This window comes from Pipistrellus kuhlii, unplaced genomic scaffold (assembly GCF_014108245.1).
Source record: "Pipistrellus kuhlii isolate mPipKuh1 unplaced genomic scaffold, mPipKuh1.p scaffold_m20_p_17, whole genome shotgun sequence".
NCBI lineage: Eukaryota > Metazoa > Chordata > Mammalia > Chiroptera > Vespertilionidae > Pipistrellus > Pipistrellus kuhlii.
The window spans coordinates 8773282-8797123 of record NW_023425482.1 but is presented as its reverse complement, the minus strand read 5'-3'; the positions used below and the strand labels follow the sequence as shown (position 1 = coordinate 8797123).

Here is a 23842-nt window from a genome sequence, read left to right as displayed (position 1 = left end):
GGATTGAGCAGGGTGGGGTGTTGGAGACAGTTATAGACATGGCCAGGAATTCACTCATGACGGCACCAGGGCACTAGTCAGGCCGTCCTTTCAGGTCTTGTTCCTATTTGCATTCTCAGACCCAGGAGCACAGTGATCGAATGGGCGAAAAGCCTCACACCAAGGAAAGCTTACGTCTTCCATCTGGTACCAAGTTCCAAGTCATCCCCTTGTTCGTTTCTGGGTGTGGTTTCTAGTGCTTGGGAAAAACCACCAACATAGATATGCAGATGGGAAATTTAACCCCTGACCCTGACAGTCAGGGTTAAATAAGAGGAGCCAGGCTTGAGCACTAATGATGAAATTAATGATAGTGTGTATAAACAATGGAAACCATCTTGTGGCTGCATCTTTAAAGCATCTGTTTAATGCTTCCACCAGCACCAAAGTGGTAACATGCTTTCATCTGGAATTGACAAGCGCTCTCATGGGTGTGAGAGAGCGGAGAGTTTCTGAAGTCCCAGCCTGTCATTCAAAGAGCCACGTTTTAGTCACTTACCAAGGTCCCAGTTTCTCGACTTTTCTGACAGTGTTAAATTTGGGCTTTGCACATTGAATCTGTGTTTCCGTTTTCTCTGTTTTTCTTTGGGATCAATTTTGCCGGAAGCAGCAATGAGAGGGCCTGTGAAGACATGTATAAGCAGCCTGAGGATGCGGCTTCCTTTCCTCAGTGCCTGCTGCACTTGCACGGGTTTCACAGGCAGGGTGATGGCTTCCTAAGTCATCTTGGGAAATGACTTAGCAAAAACCCTGTCAGGGCTAAGTCCTGCCGCAAGCACACAAAGGTCCTACGGCAGCAGCAGCCGTTGTAAGGAGCCCCGCAGTAAATTTTGGCAAAGGAGTAATGGCCTCAAAAAACAGAGCAGGCATGACCTTTGCTGGGAAAAGCGAGAAACCCACTTGCCTTGCCTGGAACGGGCTGGGAGCGTGTTTAGGGATGATGCGGAAGGTCAATCGGCAAATATTATAGCTGGTGCCTTGGGAATGGCAGGCCCCTCTGCTTGCCAGGGAGGGCTCAGTCTGTGCAGGGCTCACAGCTGAGGAGCCGGTTGGGCTGGCAGGAAAGGGTTTTCCTGCAAGCTCATCCCTGACTCATGATGCTCACTACAGTCAGCTGCACCTTCGCTGGGGCCCACCACTTTCTCTCCTCTAGCAAAAGCAGAAAGTATTTTTTGAGGGGCTGTTTTTTAGAGAAAAGTATTTTCAGACCTGTTATTCTTTATATCTTTATCAAGCCGAGTCATTTGTTTCAGGGAAAGTCTCTAAATTTGACTTAAATGTTATGAATATGAGCCTTCCCATAAAACAAAAAACAAAACAAAACAAAAAAAAACAGCTTACACCAATATTATTTGAGAATTCCTAATGATTAAGAATTTCTAAATTCATATACATGTGCTATATGATGTTAAACCTTTCTCAAATATGTATGATTTTTTTTTGTAAACAGAAATGTGATTTTAAGGATATGTTAATAGTTTGAGAGGGGGTTAGGAAATGTTACCATTCTGTAGATTCCAAACGTTTGTTCCCTAATTATCCCCCTAAGGCAGGGGTGGGGAACCTTTTTTCTGCAAGGGCCATTTAGATATTTAAAATATCATTCACATGATATACAAAATTATCAACTTAAAAATTAGCCTGCTATATTTTCTCAAGCACATTAACTCAACCCTACTGCCTTGGCGAGGCCAGACCAAATGATTTTGCGGGCCTTATGGCCCGAGGGCGGGACATTCCCACTCGTATCCTAAGGAAAACTCAGCCACAGGATCTAGCCCCAGGGTTTCAGCTCCAAGCTTCATCTTTAGGGGTGGAGTACCTGGTAAAAATGAAAAGCCCCGATCATACTCAACAAGCCTGGTGAATGCCAGAACTGGAGAAGCAATAGAGCCTCGTGCAGAAGACCACCAGGGGCTTTGAGATGCCGGGGGGGGGGGGGGGGGGGGGGGGGGGACGGAGTGTCCAGGGAAGGGTCTAGAGGTGTCAGCTCCTCCCTGATCTCCAGCTGTTATTGGGCCACAGAAGGTCATAGCCCCATACTAGGTGAGGCCAGCTCTATCCTCATCTTCCCCACCCTAGGAGGTCCTCCTCAGGCCACTCTCCGGACAGCTCTTCTTGTCCACGTCTACTGGTTGTGGCATCTCGGTGTCCTTGGGAAGTCCTCCCTGTGACTAAGACTGTTTTCTTTTGGGCTGGCTCCCCAGGGGAAGGAAAGAACGCGATATCTGGCATCTCCACGGGCCCCGTGATGGGCTGTGGTGTCTACTGGAACTGGGATTCGGGAATTCACTGGCCCTCCAGTCTCTGCTGTGTTTCTGTCAGAAGATTGGAATGTGCCCTTTCCTTTATACTCAGAGCCACCACATACACTGTTTGAAACCAGTGTATGTCCTTCCCCTGAGAACTCTATAACTTCCTAGTTCTGTTTTTAAATAAAGTGGTTGATGTGAGTCAGTCATGCAGGTATTCCATCTGACACCGGGGCCTCTGGGCTGGAACTAATGGGGAGCTGAGAGGCGCCTGCTGTTTCCTCTCTCCCTGGTTTTGCAGGGCCGTTTGCTTCCTGAGCAGGACGAGGAAGTCCCTCTGCACTTCCCTTTCCTTTGTTTGCATTGTCCGGACTCTCATAGTCTTTCCCATCCTCACTGACCCCTTGTTGAGAATGAGCTGCAGTGAGGCTCCTATGTTGGTCCCAAAAAAATCCAATCCTCCCTATAATATCAGCCAGGATATTGCTGATGGTCCCCAGTTAGTGTTTGCTGTAGACCAGCTTCCACTACTGTGGCATGTCTTCAAAGCCCTGGGATCCTGGAGTCTTCCTCTGATAGACCCCCCCGTCCCCCCTCAACCCAACTTCGCTCCCCGGTAATCCATGCTACCAGTTTGTGAACAAACACTAAGACCTCGCTGTGCATTTACATATATTCTAACATGCCCCAGGGTCAAAAGCCACCACAACTGCCCCCCCAAAAAAACCAGACAGTGAGTCAACACAGTTTTTAGAAAGGTCTAGCTTTCCCAAACAATTTAGCGTGCTACTTTTACATCAAACAATAACTTTCCAAACCTTTTATAATTATCTACAAAATCTATCTGGATGGATAGATAAATAGATTGATAGATCTCTGGCTAATATATATTAGGTATATATTTAGATGTCTCTATCTATATCTATCTGTAACTGGCCCATTTCCAGTGCTCTATTATATGGCATTGATCCATTTGGCTACTCCTGTACTAATTGCACTATATTACTTTGTAACATTTTTAATCTAAAATAAAAGGCAGGCGTACTAACCCATATGGTTTGTGTGTCAATGCTGAACAAACATGGGTTCCCACAGCGCAGAGCGTGACCCCAAGAAGCTTGCAGACTGGCCGTGTCAAACCTTTGAGTCTCCTCCTTTTCCCACTATGACCAGGGGTCCCTGAGGGCTGAGCCGCAGCTGCTGCTCTGCAAGTTCTTTCCAGTCAACACTCGCCTGGCCTCTCCTGAGAGCTCCCTTTCTGCTCTGCTGGGGCCTGCTGACAGTAACCCCGCTTCCCAGGAGGGGTGCCGGGCCCGGGCATGTGGTTGGGTGCCCCATCCCCACATCCCCCACTGCCCGATCCCACTAATGAGCCCGCCTGGCATCTCCTGGCTGACACTGGGAAGCTGCTGAGCTTTGGCAAGCACTCAGGCAGCCCCTGTGAAGCTATATTACAGACCGAAAGGAGTCCTGTTTTAATTTAGCTTTCCTTTCCCCATAACAAGCAAAGTTCACATTACAGATAAATTGCCCGGAAATTCCAATTTAATAAGCCATATGCATTTTTTTCAAGCCCAGAAGCACAGAAAACAACTCACACGCTGGTATTTTTACACTGAAAGGTTTATTAAAAAGACAGCTTTGAAAATGTCAGAAGTTTACGCAGAGAGCCAGGCCAGTTGGTCAAAAGGGCAGATCTGACAGCAGAGCCCACGGGCCGGGCAGCGGAGGAGCAGGTTGGCTGGAGGCCATGAGCTGCCTCTCCCCTCTGGGGAGAAAGCTCCGAGGCTGGGTCATCCACCCCGCTCTTCATTTGGATGGACTTGCGTGGACACAGCGTCACCAGCACTGGACACTTGGGGGTGCTCAGCAAACTCCACGGCCTGCTCCTCTCCGTGGCTGGGATTCTGGTAGGAGCGGCACGCTGCCATCAAGGCCTCCAATGGGAAGAGGCACCAAATGAAATAACAGAGGGAAACAAAATTGAAGGGAAATAGCACAGCAATGGATGCCTGATTGTCTGTTAAGGAAGAAAACAGTGAGATGCTGGCCTGTGAACCACCCTCCGCGCTGCCACCCCCATTTTTGCTTTCCTGGGGAATGTGATGCGCACAGGCCTGACCCACTGCGCACTGCTGTCAGGGGACAGCTCCCAAGATCACACCCCAGCCTTGAACAGCATACAACAATGCCTTACACAGGAGGGGAAGCAAACATGTTCACTGGGCCGCAAAACCGCAGCATCACAAGACCAAAACATGACAGAGGGAGAAACAAAGAGCATTGTTTCATTGCCAACACGAAGAGCTCTATTATTTCTGTGTTCGTTTATATTCCAAACTCTGAGTTGAGAAATCAGAGAATAAATTGTGGTCTGTTTAAATGTTTCATTATTTCAAATGTGTTTAACCACCACAAACCACTCCTAGATCAAGGGTGAACTTGCTACCTACAAGATGGGAAACAAATGCTACCTTTCTTTCCATTTTCTGTTTCTGTGATTGTTGCAACAGAAAGAGAAACTTGCATTTTTATCATATTTTATCAAATATCGCACTCACATTTACCAGGCAGCCATCATGTGCCAGGCATTCATCTTGGCCCTGGGAATGCAGAATAGCCAATGCCTGGCCCTGGGCATAAGTAACACACTGTTTCCTGGTTAAGATCCACACATGCCTGGAATCTGGCACGCCCGTCCTGAATTCCAGCTTTGCCACTTCTTAGCTGCACTGCTTTTGGCAAGTTGCTAAGCCTCTCTGAATCTTGGTCATCTTATCTTTAAAACAGGGATGATACCAACTTTATTTGGTGATTGTGAACCACAAAAATAAATGTGATGCTATCAATAAATTATTTAGCACAAAACCAGTAGTTCAGCCAGCTCTACCTCTTCCTGACATCAAGAAGCTCAGAGAATGACCTAATTAGTTTGGCTTAGTGGATAGAGCATTGGCCTGCAGTCCAAATGGTCCTGGGTTCGATTCTGGTCAAGAGCACGTACTTCAGTTGCTGGCTCCTCTCCGGTCCAGGCCCTCGTCGGGGCACATGCAAGAGGCAACCAACAATGTATTTCTCTCATGTCAATGTTTCTCTCTGTCTTTCCCTCTCTCTCCCACTTTCTCTAAAAATCAATGGGAAAAAATATCCTTGGATGAGGAGTTAAAAAAAAAAAAAAGGAAAATCAGAGAAGGCAGCAGACCCACAAGGGCCCATATTACACTCAAACAGGCATTTTAATCTATGCACGTACTCAGCAAAGACCTAGGAGAGAGAATGACTAATTCTAACTGGGGATCTCATGCACTTGACCAGGAGGAGACATTTCAGCTGGGTCCTAGAAGGTAGGGGTTTTGCAGGTAGACATATAAAATCGGTGTCAAAATGAAAGACTGGCCCGGTCATGTGGCTCAATGATTGAGCATTGACCTATGAACCAGGAGGTCACGGTTTGATTCCTTGTCAGGGCACATGCCCAGGTTGTGGACTCGATCCCCAGTTAGGGGAAGTGCAGGAGGCAGCCCATCAATTAGTGTCTCGTCACTGATGTTTCCATCTCTCTCTCCCTCTCCCTTCCTCTCTGAAATCAATAAAAATATATATTTATTTTTAAAAACTGGACTTGGACTCAGGAGGGAGCTGTGAACTTTGCCTCTCTGGGAGATGGGCAGAGAAGAGTCCCCTCCTCACAGGCTTGTCATGATGCTTAGCGTGGAGCAGGCCCTCCGCTGAGCCATTACTTCCTGAATGAACCTTGTAGCTGTAATGATATTTTTGGATTTGTGTTAAGATTAGGATTACTGGGCACTCAGCACAGGAGCTTGTACCAGCTCTCTGAAAACGTCTTGAATCTGTCCGGAATGTAATCCCGGTGCTGTTTGGGGCTTTTTCAGGTATTCTGTCTACAAGGATCCAGCAGGCTGGCTGGACATTAACCCCATCAACGGGACTGTGGACACCACCGCCGTGCTGGACCGCGAGTCCCCGTTCGTCCACAACAGCGTCTACACTGCCCTCTTCCTGGCCATCGACAGCGGTGAGCACGTTTTCCAATGCCATCGAGCACATGCTTTTCAGTTGTAAATATATTTTTCATTTACTCTGATATGCCTGGAGGTGTTTGGGGGAAGAATATAAGTGTGTGGGGGGCACAGAAAGCCAGTTTGGAAGCACACAGCGAGCCAAGTCCTGGAGTTCTCGGTCTTTGTCGTGCTAGAGGTCGGAGCAGAGCGCTCACTGGGCTCCAACTTAGGCCGGCACTGAGGTGAGGGAGCCCCGTAGATGTCTTTCATCTTGGGGTCTTTTACTTACTGCAGGCAGAAGTACCCGGTGACACCCAACCCTGGTGATTGAATAGTGCCCGCAGTACACAGCCGATCATGGCATGCTGCCCTGGAGAGCACCCGGTGCCCTCTGCTAGCTTTCCTTAATATATCGATATAAGTATACCTTTTAGTTCTTCCCAAATAAGGGAATTTCTCATACTCACAAAACAATTGCCATTCATTCAAAAGCTAGCATTCAAAACGGGCTGGACCCCACTCTATATGCTGGGGGTGTGCAGTGAACAGACAAAAATGAGTATCCCCAGGCAGCTGGCACGATTTTGGAGAAAGGAAGAAAATTGAGTAAAATACATGATGCATTTTTTTTTTTAATGGAAAGCATACTACTTATGTGTGAAACAGGGAAATCGGGAAACGAGATCACAGATGCCAGGGTGCGATCTTTTTAACTCGGCAGCCCCAGAGAGCCTTGTGAGTGAGTGACAATATGAATGAGCAAACACCGGAGCAGAGAGAGTGGGTGATCCATGAAGGGAGGGGGCAGCCCCCATACTCCTCGGCTTCCACTTGCTGTGAAATGGGCCAAGTTCTGAGTAGCGTTCAAACACCGTGACCATTCCGTGGCTGTGTTGAGACCAGCTGTGGGGGACACGGGCAGGAGTGGGCACAGGCAGTTTCATAGGAAACTGGTGATTTAGGCAAGATGGTGGCTTGGACCAGTAATAGGTGAAGGCATTAAAAGGGATCAGGTCATGGGGACGTTCTGTGCATTTCAGACACAAAACTAGCGGGATTTGCCATCAGAGTTGTTTGGGGGATATCTTAAGCCGAGCTGTCTATTGTGTCAAACACACATGAAGGTCAGCTCTCCCTATTATTCCTAAAAGCCAGGCGTCCAAAGCTGCAAATTCAGTGTGAGACCTACAGGTCAAAAGGGTTACCTGTAAGGCTCTCTATGTAGCCTTCATTACACTCAGCAACAGTGAACTGAGAGTTCTCAGAGCCCCTCCCACAGGTGGGACACACACACACACACACACACACACACACACACACTTCAGGGCGGAAAGCACGCTTCTAGGAAGCGCAGCGTCAGTGTGACACGCAACAGGCAGAGGCAGCTTCAGGATGAATCAGCCTTGAGTGGGGGCTTGGGTCAGTGGCAGGTCGGGAAGTGGGGCTGCCTGGGCGCATGGAGCAGAAGAAGCAAAATGAGAAGGGAGTCCGGCATGGGAGGAAAGAGGCAGGAAGGAAAGCCTTGTAGCCGCTGTGAGTGAACATGTAGATGCTCAGTCGCATATATGCGGGAAGATCATGTCTTCAAAGCATCTCAAACTCCAGCCACGTCATAAGATAGAGCAAACAGGTCCCACCGGTTCCTGCGGAGGAAACTGCCCGGATGCAGCTCGGGGACATGCGCCCTCAGGGAGCTGGGCCGGTGCTTGGTCCTGGAGGCTCGAGGATAAACAACACGCAGTCCTTGTGCTCACTGAATAAGGAGTTATCTGGGGAATAGTTAACAAAAGATGGCGATAGGAACATACTTGTCCAGCCTCTGGGCAGTCAGGGAGTTTCTTGAAGGGGAAAAGGAAGCCTCTAAACAGAGTGGTGAAGGATAAGTTGAGAAGGGTTGACTCATTCTAATAGAAGCCTGAAAAGATGTGGGGATGTGGGTCAGCACTGGCCCTGGCACAGCAGCCCCATAAGCCCACGCCAGGGCAGAGGAGCAGGTGGGCGCCTGGCTGTTCGGAGGTTGGAACTAGGTCTCCCGTTAAATGCGAGCTCCTATCACAATGCCTGGCTGACAGGTTGTGAAAGTGGCCTTGAAATGCCCTGTGCACTGTACCGAGGGGTTTGACTCATGCCGCTTACTTGCCATCAGAAGAAACTTGGGGATGGGCTTCTTGATCTTGTGAAACTGGATTATATGGGCATATCCCGATTTTGAAAATTTTTCAAGCTGTGCATTTATAGAAGCATGAACATTTCTATTTCAATAAAAACTTAACCGCCCAGCCAGTGTGGCTCAGTGGTTGAGCATTAACCTATGAACCAGGAGATCACAGTTAATACCTGGTCGGGGCATATGCCCAGGATGTGAGCTTGATCCCCAGTGTGGAGCATACAGGAGGCAGCCTATCAATGATTCTCTTTAATCATTGATGTTTTTCTCTCTCTCTTTCTCTCTCTCTCTCTTTCAGATATATATATATATCTGAAATCAATAAAAATGTAAATGTTTTAAAACTTAACCCCCCAAAAAAAAATGACTTTACACAGAGCATGTACCGGTCCACTGTGCCTTCCCCAGGAAGGCCATAACCATTCACGGATTCCCTAAGTTCCGGTTCACCCTAGAGATAGACTCCCAGCATCTCTTCATTCTCGGGATAGACAATCCTCAGCTGCTGCTGAGCCAGGAAAGCTGAGTGAGAGGATGGCTGCAGAGAGAACAGAGCAAAATCTACGCTCTGCTCTTCTTCTGAGGGAAGAGGGACACAGCAGAACTTGTAAAACAGAGCTCACAACAACCATAGAGCTTCCTTCCAGTTACCTCTTAGAGGCTAGAACCTGACCGGAATGGTGAATGCAGAGGGGCAGTTGGAAGCAGGGCTGACAGCCTGTTCTGAGGCTAAAAGAACTAAAAAGCCCTTTGGACCTTGGGCCCCAAAGCTAGCCTAGACAGATCTAGAATCACCCTTCACCATAATATTGGTAATGCCGAAGCTATAGAGGATCTGGGGTGGAAAGGACACTCCAGCCCCTCCCTGCGGGCAGAGGCTAAATTGTAACCCACACAGTGTTCAAGGGTGTACAAGGCATTTTTCGTAAACTGTTATCAGTTTTAATGAGCTACAAATTGCCTAACAACGTTGTTTCATTATAACGGAAAAGCTTTTTGTTTTGCTGAAGCAGGACTGGCTATATGGTTAAATGATTGGAAGAGTAAAGCCTTTAATCCAATAGATTAATAAGGTATGACCTTTAATGCTGGCAAGCATTTTATCTTTAGAGATGAATATCGTCATTTACCTTCTGTGGTCCAGATTTTCTGAAAAGGTTAAGATAGTGCCTCCGAGTCCGGGAATGCTTTTATCGAAGGCTTCAGTGGACACAGAAGTGCTGGCCTATCTTTAAAGGAAGGCAGGGGGCTGGGGGAAGGCAGATAATAACTGTTAAGGAAAATACCGCGATGGAAAGAGAACAGTCTGGAACGAAATAAGATGGAGTGGCGTTGGGGTTGCTGAGGAGGACAAAGCAGCAGCAATTAGCACCGGGCTAGTCCCGACGTGATGACTACCCTGCTCAGGTAATCACCAGGAAGGTCAAATGTTAGTCTCACTGTCTTATAGGAGCTGCAAACTGCCACAAGCAATTTCTCCTAAGATTCTGGAATCCCCCTGGGGACGGCGCGGGCAGGACAGAGAGGGCTGCTGCTTCCTGGCTCAGTGCCTTTAGCTCAGGCTTCTATCAGGCTCGTTTCCCTGCCCCTTTTCACCTGCAACCTCATCTTTCACTCCTCCTGGTCTGAAACTGTACAGGGTTCAGCACTCCACAGTTATTACTGAACATCTCATAGGCCCTCAGAGAAGGTTTGAATTGTGACTCCAAACTCCAAAGACAATATTGGGCCTCAAATAAGTGCAAATGCCCTTTCTCCCAGCACCCACGCTATGCAGAGTTTAAAAGAAAAAGGAGCCCTAACCAGTTTGGCTCAGTGGATAGAGCGTCGGCTTGCAGACTGAAGGGTCCCAGGTTCAATTCCAGTTATGGGCATGTACCTTGGTTGCGGGCGCATCCCCAAATGGGGATGTGCAGTAGGCAGCTGATCGATGTTTCTCTCTCATCAATTTTTCTAACTCACTCTCTCTCCCCTTTCCTCGCTGTAAAAAATCAGTAAAATATATATTTAAAAGGAAAAAAATATATATAAGTATCCCTTTTAGTTCTTCCAAAGCTTTCGTTCTTCCCATATAAAATGCTCTGAACTAGAAAGCACATTCTCTCTACAGTGAGTCCATAGTGAGTCTTTCTGTGATTCTCAGAAGCGTTGCATCCCCCATCTATTTTCATTTGGAAGAATAAGGGAATGCTAGCAACAAAACAAGCCCAATTATCGCTAAGTTCTGCTGCATGTTTTCGTGACCTGGCAACATGTGTAAAGTAGGTTTGAGTCTGTCGGTGAAGAATGTAGTGTGGGCTCCCGAGAAGACACAGAGAACGAAGCCGAACAGCTGTGAAACTGAAGTGGGACAGACCACGCTAATGACTTTCCATAGGCTGGGCCCTGTCACGGCCCCACTTGTCTTCCCCGCCGACCCCGTGTGATGGATGTTTTCCCATCATACCAGCGGAGGCCAAACTGAAATATTGTGCAAAGTGCATTTGGATTGATTAAAAAGACACAAGCGTCGCCCAGCCCCATCGGGAATGACGACTGAACGACTGAATAACAACAGCCCCCCGAACTGAAGACACTGGGGCGTGTGAACCTTAGAGAGAGGCCTCCATTTATGGTCTTTCTCTTTTTTTGTAGATCAACCGAGCTCTAGACAGCATGGAGGATGTAGTGAGATTATTTAAATGAATTCTACTTAAAAGATGCTAGTTTGGATAAAACCAAGCCATTAGTTATGATGGCAACCCAATTAAGCCCGTTTAGCACCCCTTATCTCAGCTGTTAGAGTAATTGAGGAAGAAAAATAAATGGAAGGCTCAGCCATCATTCCTTGTTACTTCAAGTACCAGGAAAATATCAATCATGTTGAAAATTCTGGCTACAATTCTGTCCCTGAGAAAACAGCCCAATAAAAGAACTGCTGGCAGAGGGTGGGGTCAGAGCCACCTGCAGACTGCGCGTGCAGCCAGAGGGTATAGCCCAGTGCCTCTTACACCCCCAACTTAGCTGTGCCACCCTACATGTGTGACTTGTGCCCTCTCAGCCTCAGTTTCCCCACCTGCCCTGCTGGGTTGGTTGTTCTAAGGACTGGAAATCATGAATACAAAATCCCTGGTGCCTAGTAAAAATCTAATAAGTATTTAAATCAGCTGACTTGAACTTTAGGACCATCAGAATCCAAGACAAACTATGAAATGCTCTCTGATGACCACCCTGTTGGTGGCCTGAGCATTTTTCTAGGGAAGGAGTGGGCCATATTCCTTCACTCAGAGTCAGGCTCTGTATCAGAAAATGCCACCTTGGGCCTTGGCATCAATTCATGGGACTTGCCTGTCTTTAGGGGGAGATTCAGCCAACTTTCACCTGCCTGCCAGCAGGACCTTTCCACACTAACCAGCCAAGCCAACCCTCTTAGCCATGCTGTTCTCAGACCTGCCCTAGGAAAGGAAACTGATTTGAGCATTGAAATGCTTTCTGCAGTGCCCACCTATGCCAGCTCAGTTCCTCCTGCCAAGGTGTCTCTTAGCCAGCCCTCCTCTGCGTTTCTTATTCCCCAGTCCAGCTAATAGCACCACCAGCTGCACAGTCCCCAAGCTGGGACCCAACCACCTGCCTACCCATCACCCCCAGTCCAATTCTGGCTGTCAGCTCAGCCTCTTGAATCCAGACCCCGCCCCTCCCCTCCGACCGCCCTCACCTCAGCCCTCATGGTCAGTTCCCATTACTGCCCCGGCATCCGCGCCCGTCTCCCTGTGTCCTCTCTCTCCACTCGAGCCCATGCCTTTCCGTGCCTCCAGCATCCTCTGCTTTTATCAGTGATTCTCCAGCTTAAAAGTCTTTGTACTTCTTCCCACAAAATAGCCACACTGTCTCCTCCTCCTGGAACAGCTTTCCCTCTCCCCGCAGAGCATTCTCACTTCCAGCACGCTCAAATGCCATCTTTTCATGAAGCCTCTGATCTGTCCCAAGGCAGTTAATTACTCCATGCCACAAGCCCCCTGACAGTAATCCCCGTATCCCTTCCTGCACTTACAGTGCTGCTCTGCATCTGTTCGTGTGTCTGTTCCGGCCATGCTGTCAGCGTTTCAAGAGCAGACACCCTGTGCCATTGATTTTTCTGTACATCCACCCAGCCAGAGTAGAGTCCCAATCAGTGATTTTTGACTGAATGAATAAAAGAGAACTGCCAGGTTTAACATGGCCTTCAAACCAGCACTTCCTATTTTTTTTTCCTTTTCTTTCAAGTTAGCAAAATGAAAATAAAAAGCCAAAAAGTTGACTTTTTAAAACAGTCGATTATTTCAGATTATTTTCTCTTCTAAACAAAGTGTTTATCCTAATTATGTGAATGACTAGAGGCCTGGTGCACAAAATTCGTGCATGGGGCGGGGGGGGTTCCCTTAGCCTAGCCTGCACCCTCTTCAATCCAGGACCCCTTGGGGGATGTCCGATTGCCAGTTTAGGCCCAATCCAGGATCGGACCTAAATTGGCAATCGGACATTCCCCTCACAATCCTGGACTGCTGGCCCTAACTGCCCCCTCCCTGCCATCCTGGTTACTCCTAACTGACCCCCCCGCCCTGCCAACCTGGTCACCCCTTATTACTCCTCCTGCTGGTCTGGTTGCTCCAAAATTTTACCCTCTGCCAGCCTGGTCACCCCTAACTGCCTCCCCTTCTGGCCTAGTCACCCCCAACTGCCCCCCTGCCAGCCTAGATTCCCCTCATGAGCCCCACCACCACCAGCCTGGTCACCCCACACAGCCTGCTGTTCAGTAGTCTTTTCATCCCCCACTAACCCCCCTGTCGGCCTGGTTGTAGGCAGCCATCTTGTGAGGGTGTAATAGTTAATTAGCATAATACCTCTTTATTATATAGGATTGCCTCAGTTCTACATCAAGTATTATACATGGAAACCTGGTATTGTATTTTGAAAAGCTATTTTCTACTAGGTTTTTTGTTGTTTTTGTTGGTTTACAGTTAATTTTTTTAACAAATAAAATGGAATTTTTTTTTTAGAAACTTAGATTTCTACTTTTTTATTATTTTTTCTTTTCTTTTTTTAATATTTTCTTTTTATTTCAGAGAGGAAGGGAGAGGTACAGATAGAAACATCAATGATGAGAATCACTGATCCGCTGCCTCCTGCATGACCCCTCCTGGGGATCAAGCGCACAACCCAGGCATATGCACTTGACCAGAATCAAACCCAGGACCTTTCAGTCCACAGGCTGACATTCTGTCCACTGAGCCAAACTGGCTAGGGCAGCAATATCTTTATTAACAAAGCAATTCTTAAAAATGCTGTCTTTTTCCATCTGACTTATTTTGCTTAGCATAATACTCTCAAGATCCATCCATGTTGTCACAAATGACAGTATTTCATCTCATTGCTGAGTAGAGGACAAGAACTATATGATTTCACTCAGATGTGGGATATAAAACAGAAAGCAGCAAATGACAAAACAAACAAACTCATAGGCACAGACAGCAGTGTAGTAGTTACCAGAGGGGAAGGGGTTGGAGTGGTTAAAGAGGGAAAAGGAGGGTCAAATGTATGGTGATGAGAGGAGAGTAGACTTTGAGTGGTGAGCACTCAATGCAATGTGCAGATGATGCAGTCTAGAACTGTACACTTGAAATTTACATAAACTCATTAGCAAATGTTGCCCCAATAAATTTAATTTTTTTAAAATGCTTATGCACTCTTGTAATGAGATTCTTGGTTTATGGGGAAGATGCCAGAAATTTTGTAAAATACTGATACTGAAAAGCTATGGTAAACAGAACACAGGGATGAACAAAGGATGGCCTTATAGAGAAGAAACCTGGTCCAGGCTCCTTTTCAAGCACAGCTGAAGATAGGTTCGGAGCCCTGTTCTTTTGAAGTAATTGCTCTGGCATGATTTGCTCACAGCTGCTTGCTGAAGGCTCCTCCAATGTACAGAAACACAGTGGGAACTCAGTGGGGAGGAAGTTGCCCCATTCATGCATCTTGGCCCTATAAACAGCCTCTGCTCCTGCATTCTGACTGCCCTCGCCTCAGCCCTCATTGTCAGTCCCCATTAAAGTAGCTGGGTGCCCCATCTTTGCTCAGGCGCCCTCATCTGTACTTTGCCTCCTCTTAATTCATCCTGTCTTCTGCTTTCCTCCCAGAATTTGGGCCTCAGTCTCCCTTGAGACACCAGATGAGTTCTCTGTCCTTGGCCCTGGTGTGGACTCCCTGCTCTGAGCCCCAGTTGCACAGACCCCATTGCACACACAGTTCTCTTCTCCCCCAAATGAGACATGGAGGCCGTGAATGTAGACATAGTCACTACTCGCAGAATAGAAGCACGGTAGAAATGGAAAACTTGGGGAATGGAAACACAGAGAACCGTCCTGATGCTTAGAGCCCATGGAGCTCAGAAATGAGCTTCCTGTTTCTCTCCTTACCTCCCCTCCCCTCCCCTCTTGCATTTTAGTTTTCACATAGGCAGCCTTACTTTGCACACTGGTCCCCACCTATACTCAAGATTCCAGGGGACCCTTGATGACATAAATGGCTTTGGAGTCTTATCTTTCTTGTCTCGGGGATTGTAACATGTGAGAAGCTGGTCCCTTGTATGCAGGTGTTTATAGCAGCACTAGAGGCCCAGCACACAATTTTATAGTAGGCCTGGCCTACTATCAGGGACATCTTCCCCAGCTACCTTCAGCCAGCCTTGCCGCCCGCTGCCACCCACCCCCAGTTCCCTGTTCGCCATCAGATGATAGGTGCCTGATGGCGGGGGAAAGGGACCGTGAAGTCGGTTGTTCCCACTCATTTGCCAGCCCTGCCCCCACCACGGGTGGCCATGAGGCTATCAGAGCCAGCCAGCAGGGGAAAGGGACCAAGAGGTGGTCAGTGCACCTCATAGTGACTGGTCCTGTGGTCGTTCTGGTCATTCTGCAATTAGAGCCAATTTGCATATTACCCTTTTATTATATAGAATAGAGGCCTGGTGCATGGATGGAGGCCAACTGGCCTGCCATGAAGGGAGTCCTGAATTGGGGTGGGGAGTTCCCACTGGGGGCAGGGCTGGGCTGGGTGAGGGGCAGCAGGCAGTTTGCAGGCCGGCCATGCCCCAGCTTTGTCAGGAAGGATGTCTGGAAGATGTCCAGTCTATCCAGTCTAATTAGCATATTACCTTTTTATTAGTATAGATTGTTCATAATAGATAAAAAATATAAATGACTCAAATGTCTGTCAACTGGTGAACTGTTAAACAAAGAATCGTCTGTTCATAGAGTGAGATATTATTCAGCCATAAAAAGGAATGAAGTAAAGATTCATTCTATTGCATAGATGAAACTTAGAAATATAATGCTAAGTGAAAGAAGCCAGACAAAAAGATCACATTTTATATAATTCCATCTATAGAAATTTCTAGAAAACAAATCTATAGAGGAAAAAAGGCAGATTAGTGATGCCTAGGGCTGCAAGGAGAGTTGTTAGTACAAGTGGGCCCAAAGTGGGTTTTTTGGGAGGGTAAGGGGTTAATGGAAATGTTCTAAAATTAGATAGCGGCGATAGTTGCACAATTCTAAATTTACTCAATCTGAATTAATTGTTTTAAAAAAAAAAAGAGTGAGAGACAAGAGAGCAAAGTATAATTAGACAAAATATTTCTAAATCCCTGTGTAACTTTTGAGATTATATTTCTGTTTCTAATTAGTAGTATCGTAATCATGGTTATTATAAAGAAAATTAAAAGGAAGTATTATTTGAATGTTAATTACATGGAGAGATAAACGTTATTTAGGCTTTGCTATATTTCTTTCTCATCTTTTTCTAATCACATATTTTTTTTGATTAGGATCACACTGTTTTTCCTTGTGCCTTTTACAAGATTTTTTTTTCCTCCTGAGTAATGGAACCTATCAGAAAAAAAATCTCAGTGTTTCCTGTAGAAATCCTGTTTGGCCAGAATTCTGAATTAAATAAAATTCCTATATGATTTTTTTCTCATTGCATCCATGCTCATACCATCAGAGTGGGGAGACCCACGTACACACATGTTCTGTTGTACTGACGTTGGCTCTGTAGGTCTCCCACAAAGAGCAATATACTGTTAGTCATGAAAATAAGGAAAACATGGAAGACTGCTTTGCACCCTCTCTCCCCATGCTTGACGCCCACCGCACACGCCAATACAATAAAACCTTGTGCTCACTGGTCTGGCTCAGGTGGAGGGTTGTGTCAAGAGCAGGTGGTGTGGGAATAGCGTGTCTTCAGGCCACAGGTCTCACACTGATGCCACACCGACCCTGGTCTGGGATAATTACTTTATCTGTCCCAGTTTCTTCATCTTGGAAATGAGAGAAAACTAGAAAGTAGGGTCCCGAATGCTCAAAGCAGCCACCTCTCTGGTCTGCTTGGACTTTTCCTCCTCTGAATAGTAGCGGTGTTCAGTTTCTCTACATAAATCCTCCCTTTTCATCAGTTGTATGAGCCTGCTTCTCATAGAAAATGCACAGCTCTGCCCTAAATAAACCGAGAGTGCAAAATCCAAGTATAAGGTAGTGAACCAACCGGACCAAGGGCCATAGCCTGGCTGGCAACAGGCCTGATGCCCAGCTAAAGCTGCCAGCTCGGCCTCTCCTGGGCAGCTCAGAGTAAAAAGTGCGAGTTCAATTGTCCTGATTCAAAATCAAGAAGTGGGTCGGTTTGGACCTGTCTTGGTCGTGTGATGTGCTGAGAGGTATTATAAGCTGTCCATGCTGAGTGGGGTCAACAAAGCCAGCAATGGGAGCATGAGGTGGCCAGTGCCGGGAAGACCCTGGCAGGCTGCCAATTCCATGGAGTCAGTGCCCCTCTTAAAGCCACAGTCCTCTGAATGGGATGGACTCCATTTTCAAGATTCATGGGAAAAAAATGGGGACCATTTCCCCCACGTCTTGCCAGTGTTTGGCAGCATGAGCACTGGAAGCTCAGGAATAATCCACCAACATTTGAAGGCTGGACGTGGGGAGTTGTTGAATGGGCACAGTTGGGGAAGATGAAAAATTCATGAGATGGATGTGGTGATGTACTTAATACCAATGATAGTTAAAAACGTTTAGGAAGGGCACTGGCTGGTTTGGCTCAGTGGATAGTGTCTGCCTGCATACTGAAGGATCCTGGGTTCGATTCTGGTCAAGGGCACATGCCTGGATTGCAGGTGTAGGCAGCCGATCAATGATTGTCTCTCATCATTGATGTTTATATATATATATCTCCTCTCCCTCCCTCTCTGAGGTCGATAAAAACATTTGTTTTAAATGTTTAGGAAGGTAAATTTTGTTGTGTGTATTTCACCAAAATTAAAGGATCACACATGCCCTGGCTGGTGTGCTCAGTGGTTAGAGCGTCTGCCAAAAGGGCTCAGGTTCAATTCCCAGCCAAGGGCATATGCCTGGGTTGTGGGTTTGCTCCCTGTCTCTGATCTGTCTCACTCATATCGAGGTTTCCCTCCTCTGATTATCTTTCTCTCCCTCTCCCTCCCTCCCTTTCTCTGTCTCTGGAAAAAATATCTTCAGGTGAGGTTTAACAAAAAACAGTAGCTCACAGGGGGGGGGGGAATTAAAATAATAATAATAATGTTAAAACCCAAGTCATGGTTTAGGGACTTTAGTTTGCTTTCATGGTTGAAATAAGAGCTTAAAGAATCTACCTGCATCGTCCTGACATAGACAGTAAAGATTGAAGAAGGAGGCCTGAGACTCAGCTGGTTAATTTGAGCCCATCCTCAACTTCTCGGGGCCTCAGCCTCAGAACACCTAAGACAGAGGCGTCCGGGGATCAGCTGCTCTAAACCAGTGTGGAGCCCACGGCTGCAATTCCAATGTCCGCTGGCCAATCGCCCCTTCCCCCCAGTGTTAATGTAGGTGCATTTCTCCAAGGCAGGGCCATGACCGTCATCGGGGCCACAAAGGGGAGTCCACCTCCCATTCAGTTTAAGAGCTACTGACAGGTAGGGTTCCTGTCTCAGGGCCCTCCCATCTTCTAACACTGAGCAGACGGAGCCCCTGTTGTCTGTGTCCATTGGTTATGCTTATATACATGCATATGAGTCCTTTGATTGATTGTTCCCCCTTCCCCCACCCTCTCCTGACTTCCTTCTGAGGTTTGACAGTCAGATCGATGCTTCTTTGTCTCTGGATCTGTTTTTGTCCATCAGTTTATGAGTGAGATCATGTGATGTTTTCTCACAAATGAGTGAGATCAGGTGATGTTTATCTTTCTCTGACTGACTTAGCATAATGCTCTCCAAGTCCATCCATGCTGTTGTAAATGGTAAGAGTTCTTTCCTTTTTACTGTAGCATAGTATTTATTACAACTGTGTAGATGTTTTTTAATCCACTGATCTGCTGATGGGCACTTGGGCTGTTTCCAAATCTTAGCTATGATAAATGTTGCTGCTATGAACATAGGGGTACATATATCCTTTCTGATTGGTATTTCTGGTTTCTTGGGATATAGTCCTCTAAGTGGGATCACTGGATCAAATGGGAGTTCCATTTTAGGTTTTTTAAGGAAATTCCATACTGTTATCCACAATGGCTGCACCAGTCTGCATTCCCACCAGCAGTGCATGAGTGTTCCTCTTTCTTCACATCCTCGCCAGCACTTGTTTGTTGATTTATTGATGATAGCCATTCTGACAGGTGTGAGATAGTACCTCATAGTCATTTTTATTTGCATCTCTTGGATGATTAGTGATTTTGAGCACGTTTTCATATGTTTCTTGGCCTTTCTTATGTCCTCTTTCGAAAAGTATCTGTTTAGGTCTGTTGCCCATTATTTTGATTGGATTGTTTATCTTCCTTTTGTTAAGTTGTATGAGTTCCCTGTAAATGTTTGGTACTGGCACAAGAACAGACATATAGACCAATGGAATAGAATAGAGAATCCAGAAATCAACCCAAACCACTGTGCTCAATTAATATTTGACAAAGGAGGCAAGAGCATACTATGGAGTCAAGACAGTCTCTTTATTAAATGGTGTTGGGAAAATTGGACAGATACATGCAAAAAAATGAAACTAGACCACCAACTTATACCATACACAAAAATAAATTCAAAATGGATAAAGGACTTAAATGTAAGATGGGAGACCATAAAAGTCTTAAAGGAATCCATAGGCATCAAAATCTCAGACATATGCCATGCCGAAGCAATAGCTTCACCGATACAGCTCCTAGGGCAATGGAAACTAAAGAGAAAGTAAACAGATGGGACTACATCAAACTAAGAAGCTTCTGCCAGCAAAAAAAACCATCCACAAAACAACAAGAAAGCCCACTGCATGGGAGAACATATTTGCCAATGTTATCTCTGATAAGGGTGAAGAATCATTATTTTTTAATTACATTTGAATTTTGGATGGTGATTTTCCTCCCCCCTGTGCATATAAACTAGGAGAGGCTCTTTCCCTGGGGATTTTGAAAATCCTCTCATTACCTTATCAATGAAAAAAGCAAGTTCATTTTATTTGACTTCAGAAAAAGACATCATCAGGCTGGCCTGGGAATAACGCATGTGGAATTGAAGACAGTAGTATAATTAAGTTCACAAAAGGCCCATTCATATGGCCCTATTTCAGATCTTCATAATGCCTTCTCATCCATTCTACCAAGTGACTTCAGAGTGGAGAAAAATATAGTGGATTCCTCTGAGATATTCAATTAGTTCAGTAAAAAGAAAAAAAAATTTCAATAAAGAAATTCAACCAAATGACTAAAGCTGACATTGGGTAACCAAGTTCAAAGTAATTATGCATTTCCTTTGAGTTCTTGCTCTAACAAAAGATTATATGCCACCATTAGAAATAGCATTCCTCCTGATAATTAATTACATCTGTATTCCTATCTTAGCAGACACGTATTTGCATGTTTGCTCTGGAACTGTCTTTGGGGGTTGGTATAGGTGAAGTCCCACTAGCCCCACTAGACAGTATCTGTTCTCACTGCTTCACAGTGAGCTTCCTACAAGCTGGTTTCTTCCCCCCTAACTAATGGAAGACCTCTCCCAAAAAGTCACCCACAACATGCTGCTTGCAAGATCCCATTGCCTCTCTTTAATCCTTATCCTTTGGGGCATCATAACACATCGCCTCATCTTCCAGTTCATCTCCCCTGTCTCCTGCAAACTGTCTTCTGCTCTTTAAACTCGGGGAGTTCCATCTACACCCCTCTCTCATTCTGCACTTTCACCTAATTTGCTAGAAACATTTTAAAGGTATCTGTGTTGACAATGCCCCCGTTGCCAACCCATCCCTGGCATTTCCCCTAAGCTCTGTGCACCTGCACATGTTGCACTGAATACGGGGTTTATTAACACCACCAAATCTGAACTGTTTTTCCACTCCCCACTACCTTCCGCGCTTCTTCTGGCTCCTCACCTGAGAGCCCTGTCACCAAAGAGAGACATTTCTTTCCTGCTCAAAGCACCCACATCATGACGCCATCCATTGCTGGGCTCCAGTGTCCAGCATCTCCTGTCAATACCGCTGTGTGTTTCTAAAAGTGAGTCAGGTCAGATGTTTCACTGTCTTTCTGAAGACCCTCCGGTGGAACTTGTCAAGATAGTCAAGGCCCCATGCCCCACGGGACATCTCCAGCCTCATCCCCTTGCCATGCTCGCAGACAGCAGGGGACAGCCATGGTGTCTGACAACCTTGCCTGAATCCACACAGGCCAGGAGCGCAGGGTGAGCCTCAGCCAATTTGAGTGTCAGCAGAATGCCTCGTGATCCTCCCAGCACTGTGAGCGCAGGAGGCTTGTGAAGATCTGCTATGGTCCGCTTCTCACTGGCCTCCGTAATCCCCTGGGAAGACAGTTTCTCCTCATCTTCCGGGTGCTGATGAGGGGCAAGGCTTTCTGCCCAAACCCTCTTAGGGTGCAGCTGCAGACAGTAAAACCCCTGAGAGGCAGCTTGATAATTAATTACATCTGTATTCCTATCTTAGCAGACAGGAAGATGAGTGGATTCCTCAGCCCCAGGGTCTCCCTTCATCTGTGATGCAGCCAGCTGCCCCCTGGGTCTGGGCATCACCTGCACAGTCGTCTTCACCTGCTCATCCTTTGACTGTCCCTGAAGTGATAAGCTGCCTGAGTCTGAAAAGGACTCAGTGTTTCCTCACCAACAGAACCTGTCCGAGCCGGCCTGGCCTTGTGCTGGCCACCCAGGCTCTGAGCTCAGATAGTCGCTGCCTTCTGCCCCATGTGATCCAAAACTTGAATCAAAACCGAATGTGCTGCCGAAACCAGTTTGGCTCAGTGGTAGAGCATCGGTCTGCGGACTGAAAGGTCCTAGGTTCGATTCCGGTCAAGGGCATGTACATTGGTTGCAGGCACATCCCCGGTAGGAGGTGTGCAGGAGGCAGCTGGTTGATGTTTCTCTCTCATCGACGTTTCTACAATAGCTCTCTATCCTTCTCTCCTCCTCTCTGTAAAAAATCAATAAAATATATTTTTTTTAAAACAAAATCGAATGTGCACTTCAAGGAAATAGAAAAACAGGGGAGGAGATAAAATAAAATTAACCTTGTAAATCTGGTTCAGTGCAAATGAGGATAAGAAAAATAGAATGGGGCCAGACATTAGGTCAGCACCCGTGCACAAAATTAGATCACAGTCCTTTCAGAGGCACAGCAAATCCTTTTGGAATAAGGCAAATCCATACACGTACTAGCTACAGTGAGGGCAAATGTGGCTCTAACTTCCCTCACAGAAAATTTGGGCTGTTAATGGATGCTTTGTCCCAAGAGCCAACCTCTAATCCATAGATGATTAAAGGTGAATTTAAAGAAAGATAAATGAGATCATGCTGAGTCATACCAAGATTAAACAGTCTTTTCTTTTCTTTTTTTCTTTTTTTTTAAATATATATTTTATTGATTTTTTACAGAGAGGAAGGAAGAGAGATAGAGAGCTAGAAATGTCGATGAGAGAAACATCAACCAGCTGCCTCTTGCACACCCCCTACTGGGGATGTGCCCGCAACCAATGTACATGCCCTTGACCGGAATCGAATCTGAGACTTTTCAGTCCGCAGACCGACGCTCTACCACTGAGGCAAACCAGTTTCGGCCAGTTTTTTCTTTAGGTGAGTTTATAAGGGCTTCTTTTCTTTTTATAAATATATATATGTATATATATATATATATATATATATATTTAAATTGATTTCAGAGAGGAAGGGGGAGGGAGAGAGAGAAATATCAATGATGAGAGAGAATCATTGACTGACTGCCTCCTGCATGCCACCTGATTGAGCCTGCAATATGGGCATATGCCCTTGACTGGAATTGAACCCAGGATCCTTCAGTTCACGGGTCAATGCTCTACCCACTGAGCCAAACCAGCTTGGGCTATAAGGGATTCTTAAAATAACGTTTCCAAAAGTAAAAATCATATAGTAGCTGAAATTTTTAAAAATGAAGCTTCATGTCTAAAACCCAAAGATTATGTTTTAGCCAGCCTATGGTTTTATTTCTCATAACTAAATCACCTTCTCAGACTGTCCTGTGCTGCTGTGCCAGACCCAATGGCACCATCACCCTGACCAGCCCCTGTGGCAACCATCACCTGACCAGCCACCATGGCACCGTCACCCCAGCCAGCCCTCATGGCACCATCACCCTGACCAGCACTCATGGCACTGTCAGCCGGGCCAGTCCCTTTTGGTTTCTTTTTTTCAGATCATTTTTTACTTACAAAAGAAAACCTGGAAAGGCTCCCTCTACCCATTCAGTGTAGAGCTATTCCCCATAAAACTTGGCCTTCTCTCCTGGGACCTCTACCTTCCTGTGCCACCAACATACGGGAATACTTGGGTCTCTATAATAATAAAAGTGTAATATGTTAATTAGACTGGGCAGCCGAAAGACCTTTCCAGACGACCTTCTGGACAAAGCTGGGCTACAAAGGCCAAGGCAAGGCGCCACAGCTGTGAGGGCCCAGCCCCTTGCACAAATTTCGTGCATCAGGTCTTTAGGGTTTAGATAAAAGGTTGAATTTTCTTAAATACATTTTTATTGACTTCAGAAAGGAAGGGAAAGGAAGAGAGAGGGAGAAACATCAATGATGGAGAGAATCATTGATCGGCTACTTCCTGTACACCCCACACGGGGATCGAGCCTGCAACCTGGTCATGTGCCCTGACTGGGAATTGAGCCTTGACTTCCTGGTTCATGGGTCAATGTTCAACCACTGAGCCACACCGGCCAGGCAAAAGGTTGAATTAGGAGCAAGGAATTGTCCCTTTGTTATTTCCACTATCAGAGTGACTTTCAGTGTGTTAGTATGACTTGTGTGTTAGAAGCTCAGTGTTGTAAAGGTGAAGCCTGAAGAAAACTCAA

At 46.3% G+C, this 23842-nt stretch overlaps 1 protein-coding gene across 1 annotated transcript in view; it reads left to right on the top strand.

Annotated features, from left to right (window-relative positions):
- The window catches only part of CDH13 (cadherin 13), a 1012190-nt gene that overhangs the window by 979677 nt on the left and 8671 nt on the right, over positions 1-23842 (top strand). Inside the window, exon 11 of the mRNA XM_036440234.2 lies at positions 6185-6327. Coding sequence (XP_036296127.1) covers positions 6185-6327 — 143 coding nt within the window. The remainder of the gene's footprint in view (positions 1-6184; positions 6328-23842) is intronic.